This window comes from Lycorma delicatula, chromosome 3, assembly GCF_047948215.1.
Source record: "Lycorma delicatula isolate Av1 chromosome 3, ASM4794821v1, whole genome shotgun sequence".
NCBI lineage: Eukaryota > Metazoa > Arthropoda > Insecta > Hemiptera > Fulgoridae > Lycorma > Lycorma delicatula.
Window position 1 is genome coordinate 195,024,754 of NC_134457.1, and position 19,536 is coordinate 195,044,289.

General features: G+C 33.1%; 1 protein-coding gene across 4 annotated transcripts in view; it reads right to left on the reverse strand.

Annotated features, from left to right (window-relative positions):
* The window catches only part of aux (cyclin-G-associated kinase), a 116,358-nt gene that overhangs the window by 64,516 nt on the left and 32,306 nt on the right, over window positions 1-19,536 (reverse strand). For all 4 annotated transcript variants that reach the window (XM_075361276.1, XM_075361277.1, XM_075361275.1 and 1 more), the window contains exons 6-10: window positions 12,591-12,716; window positions 10,686-10,911; window positions 9,033-9,173; window positions 3,673-3,832; window positions 2,836-3,006 (exon numbers count right to left, since the gene is read on the reverse strand). In XM_075361276.1, the coding sequence (XP_075217391.1) occupies window positions 2,836-3,006; window positions 3,673-3,832; window positions 9,033-9,173; window positions 10,686-10,911; window positions 12,591-12,716 (824 nt within the window). The remainder of the gene's footprint in view (window positions 1-2,835; window positions 3,007-3,672; window positions 3,833-9,032; window positions 9,174-10,685; window positions 10,912-12,590; window positions 12,717-19,536) is intronic.

The following is a 19,536-nucleotide window of genomic DNA, read 5'->3' on the forward strand; positions in this document are numbered from 1 at the left end:
CAGAAACATTACAATTAAAGAATATATATAAGAATATAAAATATCAGATTATCAAAATATTTAATATCAATTTTTGAAAATTACATCATGTAGATGGCATTCTCCTACATGTATGAACTCTGCCATTGAGGTTCTCCATGGCTCACTGCTACATCTCTGGTGAGATGCCACAAATTTCATCTTGAATTGCTTGTTTCAATTCACTCAGTGTCTTTGACTGACTGTTACTGACCAAGTGTGGTATCTCTACAAGAAAAAATCACTAACTGACAAATCCTATGATCTTGGAGACCACAGAATGTCATCACATCTTAAGGTGACATGGTTACCGAATAATTCTCGCACAGCTGCCATTAACAAAAAATAAACATCGTGACAAATGAAAATTCATCGTAACTGGGAAGGCTGCCAAGCCTCATTGTTTTAAGTGGCTTAGAATGCAATGGACAGTTTGCTGGAACATTATGTTTCTCATAAGAATGCTTGGATGATGAGTGCTATCTTTTCAGAATGGCTTCGCAATTGAGATGTCAAGTTAGAGAAAAAATTAAGAAAAATCATACTATTGATTGACAACTGTGCTGCTTATTTGCGACCAAACTGTTTAAAAAAACATTACTCTTGAATTTTTACTGCGAGCCTCATCCAACCACTGGACATGGAAATTATAAAAAATATGAAGTCTTATTACTGATGTAAGTTGGTGAACCACATTTTTCTAGAAATTGAAGAAAATTTACTGAATTTGGGCTCTACAGCTAGAGAAGTAATTGCAAGAGTCAACTTGTTGCAAGCAATGCAGTTCATAGCTGACAGCTGGAGAGAAGTAAGTAAAATGACAATAAAAAGCTGTTTTACCAATTGTGGTTTTTCTAATCCAGAAGAAGGGCCAGAAATAATACAGGAACATGATGTTAACACATTACTGCAGCAGGTTGGAAAGTATCAAGGTTTTACCAATTGTGGTTTTTCTAATCCAGAAGAAGGGCCAGAAATAATACAGGAACATGATGTTAACACATTACTGCAGCAGGTTGGAAAGTATCAAGAAGTCATGTACATTGACAAAAATAGTATATAGAATGAAGAATGTGACATCGCTATTGTATAAAAATGCCAGCCCACATGCAGTATAACAGATGAAGCCAGTGATAATGAAGATGAACGATAAATACAAGTTATGATTCAAGATGCAAAAAAATTTACTGTCGACTTCCAAAGGTCTTTTACACAAGAAGGAAGTGAAGGCTCAATTCTCAACTGAAGTTGAAAATCTGTGCTAATTTTGTTGATTGTATGTCATTAAAACAAGAACAGCAATGTAGGGTGGATGAATTATTTTTTAAAAAATAATCAGGTGAAACTTTTATGTTGTGTGTGTATCACTATCACTATTCTATTTAAACATTTAACACAAAAAATGTTTAATTTTATTTTGAGATCTGAATGGGCTACAAAATAACGATTGGTTGTTTCCTTTCAGTTAGTTTCTTACTACATGCAGCCTACTTAAAGAGTACAGTAGTATTTTTGATAGTAGGCTACATGAACAGATCTTCTGAACTACATTAACTGATTTAGAGCTCTGTTTTCACGTTATATTTTTGTGATTGCAGTATAATGTATCTTGTGTGTATATCAGTAGAACTTGCATGTAGAATGTCAGTGTGTTATGTTTAATGCAATACAGTATCATATGCTACAATTTACAAATTTGTTTATTAGGGCCAACCGTTTATTGGGCCAAAATGCTATGATCTGTTGTGTCCCAATAAACCGGAATTGACTGTGTGTGTGTGGTGTGTGTGTGTGTATGTGTGCATGCATGTATGTTATGTGTGTGTGTGTATGTGTGTGCATGTGTGTATATATATATATGTGTGGTGTGGGTGTGTGTATGTGTAAGAAAGAGGGAGAGAGAGAGAGAGAGAGTGTGTGTGTGTGTGTGTGTACACGCGCACGCATGTGTGTATAATAACAAGACATTTTACTTAAAAATATTATCTTTATTAATCTCTTGGGTTATCCAATCAACTGTACAAACTTATAGATTCATTATGTTTCACTTAGAATTCTCTAAGCTTCCTTAGGTGACAATACACATCATGATGTGTGTTTGAATGTGTATAATGTGTATAATGTGTTTATAGTATGTAAGTTTGTATAGCTGATTAGTTAACCCAAGAGATTAATAAAGAAAATATTTTTAAGTAAAATATGTCTTGCTATTATATTATATTATATTTTATAGAGGAAAATAAACTTAAATAAATTACATTTAAGTTAATATTCATATATTCATTAACCTCAACAGCCAGGATAGTTGTGCTGACTACACTCAAACTATTATTCTGTGTTTTTAATAGGATTTGATAAGGGCATGTATTTTCTTCAGTATTAAAATTTTGTAACAATAAGAAAGAAATTATTCATTTACTTAAATTATGAGATTTTATTGCATAACAACAAAACATAAATTACAACAAAACCAATGACTTATTAAAATTTTATTTCTTAAATTCATTTTTTTTTAATATAAAGTTGTCACTTCCATCATTAAATTTTCAAATAAGCTATGAAACATCATTATAGAATTGGGACTCTTCATACAAATATAAAAAGCTACTATAATAAACATATCATTGAGAAATAAAATGCAAACATAATTTAAAAACTTTCTTCTCATAAAAAGCCTTAAAAACCTTTCAACATATATACATATGTGCAAAATAATTTAATTATTGTAAATCACTAATATGGAAAAATTATACATTTACATTCATACATTAAACATTTTATTATGTATTTACATTTATTATCTTAGTATGAACTTACTGTTGAACTGACTGGACAACTTTGGTGGAGGTGTCTTTCAAATTTTTCAGAAAACTCCCAGCACCACCTTTAATTTGAGAAAACAAGCCCCCGCCGCCGCCGCCGCCTCCTCCTCCAACACCACTGCTTACTCCAGTAGCATTTGTAACATTTGAAGCAACAGGAGGTGGTCTGTAAATTAATGTTAATTAATCAAAACTAAAAAAATACCAAGTCTAAACTATAAATAACATTCATTGAGAAGCATAAGCTAACATTTTTATTTAGTTTAAACTTAAAATGGATTCTAATCACAGTTGTAAACACGGACTGTTGAGTCCTAATCAGTTCTTAATATTTGTTGAAATCAATGAAATATATTTAAGTAATAGCATTAGTTATATATGTATTTTTTGTTATTGTAAATTCTTCTCATAACAATGCGTTTCTAATGTATAAACAAAATAAGAAGACCACATGATGTAACAAAAATATACTCAAAGATAAAATTATAAAAAGAAATAAAAAACAAAATGAAAATGGAAAACAATTCACAGAAATGAATCTTTAAAAATAACTGTGATGATTCTACAGTACTTTATATTGTACGTTAATCCATACAATAAAATTAAAAATTACAATAAGACTTAGATATTTTGAATCAGAAAATTAATATTCTGGATAAATATAATATTTTCCATTCTTTTTAGTACTATCAGCTAATCATACTGCTGTTGGTGATATTTTTTTCCTTCTGTTAATGATGTCAAAGTGGTTTATTAATAAAACTATTTTTTATATATATATTTTAACTTTTATTATATTATAAAAAATATTACATTATTTAATTATAATTACCTTTGGGGAGGTGGAGGATGTACTGGTGGTTGTCTGCTGCTAACATGCTGCTGTTGCTGTTGTTGGTTGGGAGTAGTATTAATCTGATGTTGTGGACTATGAGTTGCTGAGGAAGAAGAGCTGCGAGGTTGTGATATGTTAGGAGGTCCATTATTCATTGCTATAAAATATATATGTATGCACAGTAAAATTCATTTTGAAAATTCAAGAGGTATGTAACCAGTAAGAGATTCATGTGCACTGCTAGGGTGGGAGAAGTAATTAGAGCGATGCTAAAATTCTTGGTGGTTGGACCACAATTGTTAAAATTATTTTACCACTTATTAACTGAAAGCATATTCTCCCAATTCTGGAAGATTGAGATTCTTAAGTTCTCTATAAAGGAGATGGATATGACCTGTCTCCTTGCTGTCTTTATACTAAACACTGTAGCTCCTGTTCATTATTACTAAAATATTTGAAAGTGTTATTCAGAAATTTACTTAAATTAAAATTATTGTAGCTTTACATGACAGATATTATGGTTACAAGTGGGAAGCAGAACTGAAGGAGGAGTGAGTGATGTCATACAGAGTGTAAGACAAGCCATTATTCATACATTTTGTGAAATTTTCTAGTCATTTGGTGCATTCAATAATGCTTGGTAAATAAGCAGCAATAATTTTATAACTCTATAAGCTAATTTTCACAATGAAATAGATTAAGAGTAAAAAATTATTTAAAGGGAAAGAATTTTAAACCAACTCATTACTGAACAAAAGGTCTTTGGTTAATGGATATCAGCAGGGAACAACACATCTGGCCCTTAAATTTTGATTTTGTTAGATACATTTTTGTGATTTTTGCCTCCCTGCCTGTTGTTAATAGTTTGGTTTTACTAATGATGCTTTACAACTGATTCAGGTGATGTGGTTATAAGAAGGAAATGAATATAAATGAGGGTAGTAAGATTTTATGTTCGTATCACAAAAACTACTATGAAGTTGTTGCAAGGTGATTTGGCCCAGACAACACAACTAGTACATTAACTGTATAATCAGAACATTGGATATATTTTACAAAAGAGGTGTACTGGGTATAATTTTGGACAACAAAATAATATTTAGATTTAATTTGTCAAAGGTATGGAAACAATCATTCAGCAAAGTTGTAAGGGAAGTTAGTGAAAGTAGATTGAATTTCTTTACTCCCATGGTTGATGTACCATGGCTTTTGGGTCATTCAATGTCAAATAATAGAAAAAACTCAAAATTTAACCCCCATCTTAAATTTTGATAAAACTTTGTATATTTGGGTAGCATCCTGGCAGAGGCGGATTGGAATATGTCAAAAGCCGAGGTTTCAAAGATCACCTCTGGTAAAGCCCATAAGGGCTTGGAATGGAAGGGATGGTGGACAGTGTCTTCCCCTATGGGGTCAAGATGTTATTAATATCCTAAAAATACCTCTAAATCTTTTTTGGCTTGTGATATACTTTTTTCAATGAATTTTTCAATTTTCAGAATTTGAGGGTGTTTATATACTTTAGTGTCCAAGGAAATACAGTCGCATTACAAAGTAACTTTTTTCTCTAATACAAGTGCAGATTTTTTTGTTAAAAATGTAGATTTATATCAATAATGTATGCAGCTCCGAGAGAGAAAAATCACTTAACACATCTTTCATTTTTAGATTCTTTCAAGGATCTAAAACTCGTTTAAACTTTTTTGCTTAACTGAAATTTGACGTTTTTGTGAAAAATATATGCTTTTAGAAAAAATTAATACTTAAGTATTCAAGAACCTGGGCACTTCAATTTTCTTTCAAATTGTTTGCAAAACTATGGGCTTTTTAGTAAAATCAACATAACCGTGGCTTTCCAAGGTTTCGCATAAATCTGAGGAAAATAATGAGTGTCTCAGTCATCATCTCTATGTCCTTTCTTTACAGCATAAATAAAGGTAATAATAAATCTCATTATTTTTTTACAAATTGAATACAATTTCTTTCTTTTTTAAAAAAAATATTTTTATCCCCAATTTTCACAGCTATGTTTGGAAACTATAATTTGACAGATTAAAGTGTAGCTTTATGACTTCAGCTTATATGGTTTACGATATACTGAAAAATATTTTCCTCTTCCATTCCTCCAACATGCTTTTGTCAAGCTTTTAATGTTACAAGTTTACTGGGACTTTCACATTTTTATTTTGGGTAATTCACAAGGTGGTATGCTTTAATAAAAGAACACAGAAACGACAACTGAAAAACATTCATTATTTTTTTTGTAGCTTCTATTTAAGCTTTTAAAAACTAATTTGAGGATTTTTTTCAACAGAATATGCATATTTACAATTCTAATAAATATTCTATTGTTGCAAACACTTGATTTTTGCTAGAAATACTTATTTTTCCACACTTTTAAATTTTCATTTAACCAGGTATATAATTACATTTGTTGAAAAGCAAATTGTATTGTTTATTTCTCTTGAATATATCGCACACCCAGTAAAATAGTGTTGTAAATCTATAATGACTGTTTTAAGAAAACTTCCAGTTGAAGTTTTACAACTGCAAAATAAAATATATACAGGTGTTATTGGAAACTTTTAACACAGGTGCTGCCAGTGCTCAATAGAAGGGGACAGGTTTGCCTGCAGGTGTGGAAGGGAAGCTTGTTTTGTCCTTGACACGCCCTAAAAAGATCACCACTATATCTTTTTTCAGTAGAGAGTGGCATCTTGGTGAGTGAAGAAGTGTTTTCAGTTATTGGTGGATTACTGATTTCACAAAATAAATGAAAAAATGGGACAATGAATTTATGTCAAATTTTGTTTGAAACTGGTAAATCAGCTTTAAAGACTTATGAACTCTTAAAAAACAGCTTTTGAACATCTCTGAGCAGTCAAATGTTTTTATATGATTCAACAGATTCAAAAACAGCAACAAATCAGTCAAAGATGAGCCCCAGTCTGGCCGGCCTTCCACTTCCATAACCACAAAAACATTGCAAAAGTTCACAAATTACCGAGGTTTGACTATAGACTTACAATTAGGGAGATAGTTAATGATCTGAATTTATGTTTCTACACCCTTCAGTCAATTTTAACTGAAAATTTAAATCTAAAATTTAATTTTTTAATATCTGTGAAATTCGTTCTGAAATTGTCAGACCCGCAGAAATAACAGCAACTTCAAATGTTCCAAGAACTGATTAATTGGTCTGAAACTGACCCAGATTTGTTAAAAAGAGAAACTACAAGTGACAAATCATGGGTTTATGAATATGATCCAGAAACAAAGGCACAATCATCACAATGGAAGAGTCCAAGTTCACCATGATCAAATGAACACAATAAATTTGATCAAATGTGGAGACAATATTTGGTGTTTTCTTGAATTCTATGGATGTAGTGCATAATGAATTTGCTCCTAAGGGGCAGAGTTACTTAATCTGGGGCCGTTGTACAGTCATTATTAACTGCCTTCAAGATATGTAGAAGTAGGAAGGAATAAGTTGAAAAATAAGCATATTTCATTTATGTAAGTGTAAATAAAAATAACCAGAAAAACTATAACAGTATTCTTCAGCAGTTGCACAAAAATGTGTAGAAGAAAAGGCCTGCACTCTGAGACAAGAATCAAGTCGTCCACCATGACAATGCAGCTGCTCATTGTGCACTGTCAATTGTGGAAGTTTTGGCCAAATTCCTTATTCCTGTGCTTTTGTAACCCCCTATTTTAGGATTTAGCCCTGCCAATCAAGTTGGCAGGACTGCTTCCTAAATTGAAATTTTCACCACAAGGTAACCGATTTAACTCAATTGAAGACTTCCAGGCAAATACGGAGATGGTTCTTAACACCCTTAATAAAGAAAATTTCTAGGAATGCTTCCAAAAGTAGAAACATTTTTGGAATCTGTGTGTTCAGTTAGAAGGGGGCTATTTTGAAAATCATCAAAATAGCCTGTATGCGCTGTCATTTTGAAATTGCAAGCCCGAACTTTCCAATTGCACCTTGTACCTTTATTCAATATCAATAATATTTCATAAAGGCATTTTATAAGATAGATACTAGTTACAACAAAATTTTTCTAGGAAAGAGCTCAAATTTCTGAATCATTTGTTAAGAAGATCTCAATTTCATGAAAAAGATACTATTTTACTGGGTGTGCAATATACAGAAAAATAATTTTAAAATTATCTTAACAATAGGCTTAATAATGAGATAATTTTAACTATACTCTAGTTATCAATAAATCCCAGTAATCTGAGGAAAAAAATTATTTTTTGAAAAATTATCTCTCAAAACCTTTTAACAAATATCATGAACTTAATTCTGAATTTTACTAATTTCTGGAGTCGTTACTTAATCTGGGGCCGTTGTACAGTCATTATTAACTGCCTTCAAGATATGTAGAAGTAGGAAGGAATAAGTTGAAAAATAAGCATATTTCATTTATGTAAGTGTAAATAAAAATAATGGTTTTCTAAAATTTCAGTTTGCTTTTTACTTACCACCCTTGACCAATTACAAATAAACTGTGTCTTAACAACTTAAATGGATCACTGTTTGTTTATTTATGTTGGTTACATGAATTCAGTGGTAATTTTTATTAAAAGAATTATAAATGCAATAGATAGAAAACATGTTGTTATAAAAAAAAGACACCAAGTTTGAAACTAATTTTTTCAATATAAACTTTGTTATTTATTTCACATAATTTAAAAAATAAGTATATGTTTTCAATTTTCCAGCTACTGCTGGGTCAGGGTATGTGTGTGTGTGTATGAGCAAATGCAACTGTCACTACTGGCTTGCCAAGCCTGACATAGCTGCAGACATAGTGCAATGTAAATGTAAATGAACTGGTAAACATGGAGTCTTGACAGACTCAGGTCAATATTACTCCTGAGATGTATAATTAATTGAAACCCACCCACCACAGAACACCAGTATCCAGTCTAGCATTCAAATCCATATAAAAGCAACTGCCTTTACAAGGCAGACACTACTATTTCCTTGTATACTACTTTGTTGTATACAACTAACAAATATTTTTCGAATGGAATTTTAGTTGTAATTATGTTTAGAGTTGAAAATGTACAAAAAAAAATTTAATAAAATAAAGTAACTCCAAGATTCAGAGGGAAATTTTCCAAAGCAAAGGGAATTTTTAAGTGGCGGCCTAATTGATATTTTTAAAACCATACTTCAGAGTATTTGTGTGAAGTAATAAAAAATAATACCTAGAACTGCCAAATTGTAAAAGATCATGTTACCAATTAGTACTATCATAATTTTCCTAATTCCACTTTTTTATGATAAAGAAATTTGTAAATTATGTAATTAAAATCACTCAAAACAATGTAAAACCTACCTGATTTTGAGTCAATTCTTTTCCCCTCTAATATTAATGGTTCACGAAGACTGATGCCTCGTGTTTCGGCAATAGCTGCTAGCCTTTCTAAAAGATCAGATACAGCTAACCTTTGTTCAGGGTTTACTTGTAAACAACCTCCTGAAATATAATACCAAAAAATATGTTAGAAATACATATAACATATTTAATCAATAAACTGATATTATCACATACTAACACACATGTATAATTTACAAATTAAGATGGGCGAAAAATACAAGCATATAAAAAGACTATTTGAAAAAATAATTTTAATAAAAATCTCTTTTATTAATTTTTTACAATTAAAAACCTGAAAGGATTAAAAGAATATAGAGTAGCACAGTAAAACACATTAGTCTTGAATGCATCATTTTCAGTTCAGTAAAACAATAAATTTCAGTATAGAAAAATTAACTATATATTAAATCAGCCAATCCTATATTTTAATTCTTCATTAATCTTAACAAAACCATTTTGCTAATAACTAATGAATTTATTTCTAAATAAAACTTCGTAGATTTAGCCACAAGTGTTCAACGAATAAACTTTAATGAACTGTTTTTTTAAAGAACTGGTTAACTATAAACCTATGTATATAATTACATGAATAAATATTGGAAAACTAAAAAATTATGAATAATACAAAATAGCAAACTAAATAAAGAAATTGCATATGTTGAACAGTAACTATACATATGAACCAGCCACAATCTGACATTCAACTGACATTACTACAACGCCACTAAATGACTAAATGAACAAGAGAAACACATGATTCACCTAACTATTTCATTACAGTATACAATGCAAAATTTCATGAAGATTGTTATAAATGTTCAACATTAACACACCTCTGAAACAATTTTATCTAATTACAAAACAATGATAAAAAACTTCCAACTTTCCACAACTGTTAAGTAAACTCTAGTATACCAACACAATGAAGGCAAATTGTAATTGATGTCTACTTCAACTGATTTTTTGCTTTGATTCATATCATTTAATTATGTTGATTAATGTTGTAACCAAAGTGACTATTTACCTAAGAATTTCTAAAAATGAATAAACAAAAAGATAACCCGTTTCTAAAATGCTTATAAGCAACACATAAAAGCGTATGGATGTTTGAGTAATAGAAGTGAAATGAATTGATTGCATTGTCTATGACAATGCAAATACAAATTACAAAAGGAATGGAAAAGAAGTTCAAATTGAAAGAGAAAGAAAAAAGGAAGCTAGAGTGCTTCCGTAATGGAAAACTATATATAAAGGAATATATTAAAGGAAGATGAGCAGGCTACTTTTTTTCAAGGCTGAGAATAAGTAATTTTACCCAGTAGAAAACCTTTGAATGAATAAAGCAGCAGATAATAAATTTAAAAAAAATTATCTTTACTAAATTGTTTTCAACAAAACTGAAATTTTTTTAAAAGATGAAATAGCAACAAAGAAAAGTTAATGAAACATTATTTTACATACTTTGATGTAAAACCTTATTATCAATCTACCACAAATAAAATTAATAACTCAGATCATACTTTTTTAAATTTTATTTGCTAATAAAATATTTACTTTTGATAAGAAATTTACATAAAGTATCTTAAGATTGTTTATCATACAAAAACTTACTTATTAAAGGATGGAAGTCAGAATACTTAGAATCACTAGGTGATAGAGTATAATTAGCATTTAGTATTCTTAATTTTGCACTGTCTTCAAATGGATGTTTATTATAGCACAGTAAATACAGTAAACATCCTAATGCCCAAACATCACTAGGTCGACCTATTATATAATTATTCCAGGTGTCAACCATCTCTGGAGGCCTATACATTGGTGTTGTACAATGCGTCATCTAAAAACAAAATAAAGTAAATGTTTATTAACATAACCACTTAATTGGAAAGGAGGATTTTTTTAAATTGCTAAAGGGCAACAACATAAAGCTTCTAAAATGATGAAACACACACAGATTATGTTAAAAAATTTACTAAGATTGTACATAAGTAATTAATTATTACTAAGGCAAATAGGTGTAAACAAGACATTAAAGCAACTGTATCTTGGGTCCTGAAATATCACTGAAAAGTTGTTCTAATAGCTTATCATCAATTAACCACTAAAATAAGTATAAATGTAAATTAGTATATTTTAGTGAAAGTCATTTATTAATTCACAAATTAAGTCTACTTTTTCTAATTAATGGAATAACTTATATCCCAGGCAAATGAAGAATTGGAGAATGAAGAATTTTATTCCACAGAATAAAATTAAATTAAGTTATTCAGTCAATGTAATTAAATCAGAATTTCATACAAAATAAATAATGTACAGCTATGCCTTCATTTACTACACCAGTATTTTATTTCAATGTACCTTCCACACATGCAAGTGCAAAAGAAAGAGAATCTCTAAACAAAAACATAGAAAGCTGAGCAACTATATTACTCTAAACATCATCAAAAAGCAGTTACAATGTGTGTTGTACAAAAACTGTAAAGTATTTGCAATAATTTCATTCTACTTAGTTTGTTAATGCTTATTACTTATTTTCATTATGAGTTATACATAGTTATTAATTATTTTCATTCTGATTGATAAGTTTGTTTGTAGGCAATGGCCTTTGGTTTATGAAGTAGCAAAATTGATAATATATAAATAATGATGATGATGACGATGATGAGTGATGGCTTCTATTGTATTTTACATCAGGTACTAGCAATTAATATTATTTACACTTAGAAGAATACACATAAGCTAAGCCAGTTCTTATATTTGAAATTATAATTACTAGGCCAAGATTAATCGTGGACAATTTAGTTCTGTATAAATGATTTTTCTAGTACTAAAGTACTGTATTTAAAAGTAAGGCCGTTATGTTAATTTAGTTGTTTCTGACAAAACAAATGGATTTTCAGAACCTAGGCACTTAAGTAGAAAAGAGTTAATCAATGAATTAACAAATACAATTTTATTGAAAAGAGTAATTTTAATAAGCATAAAAAAAGATATTTAAAAAATAAATGCTAAAATAAGAATATTATAATTCCATTTTTGGTGGTTTTTACCAACTTTTAGAAGAAAAGTATGGTATTACTTTCAGTCACACGAGGGATGAAAATTAATTTTCTTCAAGTTTTGAGATATGAGGAATACTAAAATACCATTCATTTAAATTGGGGTTTCCTTATATATTTATTTATACGCCTATATATAAAATTTTGTAAATTGAAAATCTCCAAAAATACTGGTTCAATTTAACTTAAATTTAAAAATGCTGTAGCAATGTATCTGAAGTTATGCATGAGAAAATTTGATGAAGATTGGTTGGGTCGTTAAAAAGAGACATTCAAGATTGAGTGAGTTATGCTCAATTTAAGGCCAAAAACATTTGAGCAGGGCAAGTTAGAAATGTGGTTCATTATGATTCTGCTGCAAGTTGGAACACTGACATTTCTTTATCTGCAATATTTATTGTTATTCTAAGAATATCATAATTATATTCTTGGTGGGTTTTTTCTTTTTTTAACTAACCTCATCTTCTAACAGAGCTCTCTGTTGAGCCGTCCAACTGTTATTTGGTTGATGTACTTGTGTCGTTGCACTACCAAAATCACACAGTTTCAATTTACCATCAGAACCAAGAAGTAAGTTTTCAATCTGCAAATAAAATGTAATTATATTTCTAGCACATAATTAAAACTGACAAACTAACATAAAATAAAAAAAATGATATTAAAAAGTCAGTATAAATTATCTTTATGTTGTTGATACGTATGTACAAAGTTTTATTACAATATCTCGATCTGTACTTAAAATAAATTTTTATTGAAAAAACAAAATTGTGAGCATAGGGAAAATAAAAGTGAGGTAGGGCATTTATCTACATGGAGAGAAAATAAAGTGAGGTAGGCCATTTATCTAGATGGATTTTTGTTTATTTTGATGTCTTGAATCAGTTCCTTAAAAGTTTGGCCAACACCTCCCAGGGCATCCTGTAAAGGAAAAAAGAATAATAAAAAACGGTACTTACATATTAGCCCATCGACCAATAAATTGCAAACTTTTGGGTTATTGTTAATATCACCTGATATAACCATAATATTACAATTTATATAACCATTTATATTTGTTTATTTTATAAATATAATTTACCCAAACTTAACGTACACTCCAAAACCTTAACTTACTAACACAAGAATGTTTTGAGTATTTAAATAATAAATTCAGTAATTATTGCAACTATTTATTACTTTTTTCCTGTTTAGCCTCCGGTAATTACAGTTCAGATAATACTTCAGAGGATGAATGAAGACGATATGTATGAGTGTAAATGAAGCGTAGCCTTGTACAGTCTCAGTTTGACCATTCCTGAGAGGTGTGGTTAATTGAAACCCAACCATCAAAGAACACCGGTATCCACGATCTAGTATTCAAATCCATGTAAAAATAACTGACTTTACTAGTAAAGTCAGTTATTTTCAAGCTGGAACTCTCGACTTCCAAATCAGCTGATTTGGGAAGACATGTTCACCACTAGACCCGATGGGTTAATAATTTATTACTTAAATAATCAAAACATTACTGTTAATTAGTTGAGGTTAGCGAGCAAATCAAGTATAGGTTAAATTTGGTTAATTTATATCATCCACACTTAAGCAATAATGTTGTCTATTTTTAATATGAAAATATGTTAATGATACCGTAACTTTGAAGTATTTTCAGTTATGGAATCATTATGGTTATGGTTAATATATAACAAGTTCAATTTTCTCTAGCCATTATACAAGAAATCAAAAATTAGCCCTACCTAATTTAGTTCTGTAGAAAATTTAATGTCATTACTGCTCCACACACAGAAATTATTTGAACTATTTCTGAAAAATTTATTTATGTAGAGCCAGTTCAGATATGGCGTGTTCTGGGACATATTCACTGAACTTCAGGTACTGATTCAGGACACCAAAATGAGCAAAATCGTTCATATCGACATAAGTCCTATTTTGCTTTGTATTCCTTCTGGAAGCCATTTTGTAATTTTCAAAAAAAAAATTATTTCTCAGGAATGGGCAAACTTACTTTAATTAAATTTGGCAAATGTGACTGTCTTGTTTTAAAAAATATAAAATTTTGAAAACATACCTTCAAAAATTTGAAACAGCAGCCATTTCTCTTTTAATATCTTTGTAATTTATGAATAAATAATAATAATAAATTATCAACTTGCATTACGGTGCGCAAGCGTACTACTGGGTTAATTGTCTGCAATAACTCAATATATATATACACACACACTCAAATCTAGCAATAGTGAAGCATTGCCAGGTCAGCTAGTAGAAAAATAAAAGGCAAACATAATTTATTTTTTTACATAGTTTCCCACTTTAGAAATACATTTTTCCTAGCGAGAAGGAAAGTTTTTTATCGCCACATCACAGAATGAAGCTGGTTGCATCACGAGCCAATTGCACACGAATTCCTCCACGTCATCATCTTCAAATTGTTGCCCTCCTAGAGCTCCTATAAGTGACCCAAACAAATGAAAATAGCAGAGTGATAGGTCTGAGCTGTAGGAAGGATGATCAAGTTGAGTCCAGTGCATTTCTTCTAGTTTTGAGATCGTTAGAGCTGCAGTATGGGACCTGACGTTGTCGTAGAGAAGGATGGCCTTTTGAATCGGTTGGTCTTGTCTTTTGCAGCAATATGCAGCCCTCACCTCGTTCAACAGATCACAGTAATAAGCAGAATTGAACGTGCATTACTCATGCAAAAAATCAATGAGCAAAATGCCTCACTGGTTGAAAAAACGGTTGAAGGAAACCTTGCTAGCTGAATGTCGAGTCTTGGGTTTCATTAGGGCTCTCCTTTCCTCTGCCACTTCATACTGGCTTGTTTTGACTGGGGAATGTAGTGATGGACCAACGTTTCATTGCAGGTGACGATCCGGTTCAAAAATGCATCAGCTTCGTTCACAAATCTTGCTGTAAGCCTCGACAGACCTCCAAACATCTCAACTTCTGCTCTGCGGTCAAAAGATGAGAGACCCATCTAGCACACACTTTACGGAACTGAAGGTCATTAGTAATGATCACTTGACAGTTCCCATAACTTATTCCGACCTGTTCTGCAATTTTGGATACTCTTACCCGTCAACAGTCTTCAAGAATGTCTCTAACCATGAGAATGTTTCATCTGTAATGTTGGTTCAAGGATGGCGATCATGTTCCTGATTTTTCACTCGTTCTCGTCCTTCCTTGAACTCTTAATGCTAGGTAAACACATGAGTCCTTGACAATGTTTGATCCCTGAACCGTGCAGTCAATCTCCGGAAAATTTCCGTCACTTGAACTCGTTCCCAAGCAAGAAATTTTATAATCATACGTTGTGCAGTGGAGAGGTGCACCTGTAGCTCCAACATTGTGAGTGTTACTGACAAATTGGTTGGGAGTGTGGAATAGCTGGCTCTCCCACTCCTAATGATTCCACCCAAGCATACTACAAGTGCGGGCTCGGTCCTACCAACCACAGAGGCTCAGGGACAAAAATTCCCGTTTATATTTGATTTACAATTGTACTTTGTGTAATTAATTACTCTAATAACCATGTTTGTATATGTATTAATCTTTTGTTACCATGGATAATTTGAATATCTATGTATGGTAGTTTTGTTGGTTGTGGGTTTCCTATATACTGAAGATATAAGAAATTATTATTTTTGTTGTTTTTTTTTTGTTGTTGTTTGTGGGCGAAAAACGCCTGGGCGTTATGATCGCCCAGTAGTTTTTAGTAAAAGGGTAAAATAACTCCAAAATAATAAACTATACAAGGTGTAAACGTAATATTAATCATATAATAAAAATTTACTAAAAAAAGCCAAGAAGGTAAAATAAAACTCAAAACTAATACCACAGACAATGTTGATAAAATATAAAAGTTAAAATAATAGAATAAAGAAAGTATATAAAACTTACCTAACTCCGATGGGTTGTGCAAAAATCCCCTCCCCGGATAGTAAAATTAAATACATAGAACCAAAAAATCAAATTGAAAATAAAGGTTAAAATTATTAAATAAACTCTCCTTACAGAAAAACATGAGTATATTAAATCCTTTGCAGTAACCCGGTACCATGCAAAAAGAGAAACAGCCGTTCTAAAATCCCGCTATTATTGCACAAGATATCACGGATGTTTCTGGGTATATTAAACTGACGACGCAATGCCGCATAACATATGCAGTCCACGAGAATGTGGTGCACAGTCATGCGGCAGTTGCATCGTGTGCACAGGAGTGGCTCTACTCCTGACATTAGGTATTCGTGTGTGACCCTCGTATGTCCCAACCATAACCGGCAGAGGACCACTTCTTCACGACAAGAGTTTCTGCAAGAGGAGCCCCATGGCAACACTGAATCTTTAATCCGTCAAGAGTTTATTATCGACGGTAGTCTTCCAGTCACTTTGCCACCTTGTTCACAGTGATTGTTTAATATGATTGAAAAAATCAAAGGTAGTAACTTGGGCGGTGAAAGGAGACTGAATACACGCCTCTTTAGCAACAGAATCTGCTCTTTCGTTACCTAAAATTCCAACATGGCTGGGGATCCAGCAAAAACCTACCTCCCTGTTGCGTTTATCTAACTCAGCGATTTTATCATAAATGTCAATGATGACAGGATGTTTGGAATAAAGGTTTTCCAATACCTGGAGGGCACTGTACGAGTCACTGCAAATAAGAATGCTCCTACATTTAGGGCCAACGATACTTAGAGGCCTATCCACAGCGAGTAGTTCCGCGGTGAACACACTCGTAACACCGAGTAGGCCAAACATATAAGTCTGTTCATTGATAACAAAAGCACAACCAACGTTACTGTCATGTTTCGACCCATTAGTGTATATCACCACAACCCACCGGGTTGGTCTAGTGGTGAACGCGTCTTCCCAAATCACCTGATTTGGAAGTCGAGAGTTCCAGCGTTCAAGTCCTAGTAAAGCCAGCTATTTTTACACGGACTTGAATACTAGATCGTGGATACCGGTGTTCTTTGGTGGTTGGGCTTCAATTAACCACACATCTCAGGTATGGTTGAACTGAGAATGTACAAGACTACACTTCATTCACACTCATACATATCATCCTCATTCATCCTCTGAAGTATTATCTAAACGGTAGTTACCGGAGGCTAAACAGGAAAAAGAAAGAAAGTGTATATCACCACGTCTGGGTTTGACTTGGTGAGGAGAAACTGAAACATCTATCGGAAAACAATAGGTGGCGTTGATTGTTTATCGTAAGTTGTAAGATCAAACGGTTTATTCTCCACGGGGGATTAGAGTACGGACATGATGGAAAGAATGTGGGAGTGTCAACATTCATACGCTGCAGCAGACGTCGTGCACGGACACCCACAGGCACAGTACAAGGTGGACGGTCCTCATACTTCCTCAAATTAGGATTCTTAAGAACTGGGTCAAAAGCTGGGTGATTCGACTGTCCGCTGAGACGGGCAAAATAAGTTAACAAAAGCTGATCTCATCTATCCCAAAGTGATGGCTAGCCACTGTCTACAAGTAAGCCTGCGATAGGGCTCGATCTAAACGCACCTGTGGCAAGCCGAAGAAAAGCATGATGCACACCGTCCAGCATTTTAAGTACGGTTTGACGAGCTGAAGAATAGGCGACACAACCATAATCCAAACGGGAACGAACAAGGGAGTAGTTAAAACATAACATACATGACCGATCGGCCCCCTGGTTGGTGTTACTAAGGACTTGCATCATATCTAAAAGTTTGGAACATTTTGTCCTCAATTCCTGTATATGTTTGATCCAGGTAAGACGGCTATCAAAAAGCAAACCCAGAAACCTGACGTAAGTAGACAGCAATAAGCTCTCTGTTCAAAAAAACTCGCGGATTAGAAGGGTTCCGTAGCCGAGAAAAGACTACAATATGAAACCAATAGTTCTTGACCAAGCCTCAAGGCGAAATATAATGTTCTATATCAGTCGCTCCGCAGTGGGTGTAGAGCGGCTCGCAATGTAAATAACAAAATCATCAACAAAAAGAGAACAAGACACAGGAGCCTGTACACAATTGGTAATGCTGTTTATGGCCACAGAAAACAAGGTGGCACTTAACACACTACCTTAAAGTACCCCATTTTCCGAAACCACACTTTCCGAAAGCGAATCATCTGGTGATTCAAGAATCCCCGGATAAAAGCAAGCATATTGCCAGTGATCCCCCACCTCCTAAAGGTGCTAAGAATGCCACGTCGCCAGGCCGTGTCATATGCCTTTTTTATATCGAAGAAGATAGCAATGAGGTGTTGGCGGTTCAGAAAGGCCTTTTGTATGGCTGTCTCCATTGACACCAAATGGTCAATGGAAGATCTCCCCTGTCAGAAACCACACTGTTCCGAAGAAAGAAAGCCATGAGACCGAGAATAGATTGCCCTGGCGACCTGAAAATTGCATGGATTTTTTTCCACACAGTAGATGTGGGAGTAGTACGTGAGATGGTGTTCACACGTTTTGTCCATGAATTCCTCTTATCGGTCAAGAAGACTCGACGGCATACCGCCCTAGCCCTGCGGTACAAATCCAGATGTTCAGTTGTACATCTATTATTGAATTTACGTAGTGCCCGCAATCGATTCCGAATAGCACATTTGCATTCATCATTCCACCATGGAACGGAAGGACATTTAGGATTACCCGACGTTTGTGGGACATATCTGCTGGCAGTTTCAAGTATTATGGACGTAAGAGAGGAAAGTTGCTCAAGGACGTTCGCACCGACATCATACTGCGATTGGAAGGCCTTACGATATCCATCCCAATTCGCCTTTTCAACAATCCACCTCCGTGGCCTTCTCCGAATCTCGTGGTCCACACCGAAACCAATAACAATTGGTTTATGGTCGCTGCCATGAAAATCATCACAAACAGACCAATCAAAATGAGGGAGTAAAGCCGGCGAGCATATGGAGAGATCGATGTTAGACACAGTACCAGATGATAAAGACATGAATGTATGAGATCCATCATTCAGCAAACAAAGGTCCACGTCCTGTCTCACATTGTGTACTATATTTCCCCGAGTGGAGCAGAAAGTCGAACTCCAAGAAACATGGTGGGCATTGTAGTCTCCTACTATTAACGATGGAGATGGTATTTGTGTGAGGAGGTTTGAGATATCCAGAGTACTGAACTCAGTGTTCGGCGAGAGATACAGGTTGCAGATATGCAACTTGAAGGGGACAGAGATCTTCACTGCAACAGCAGGAACGAGAGTGGTCAGTCGAATCCTTATAGCTGATACCTCATCCCTCATGAAAATAGCCACTCCACCACTATCTCCAACGTCTACTACACAGTCGAATCTCTCACAAAAGTATCCCCTAAGTGCAATTGGGTCATGTCGCAGAAGATGAGTTTCCTGGAAACACATGACAATCGTATCATGCACTTGTGC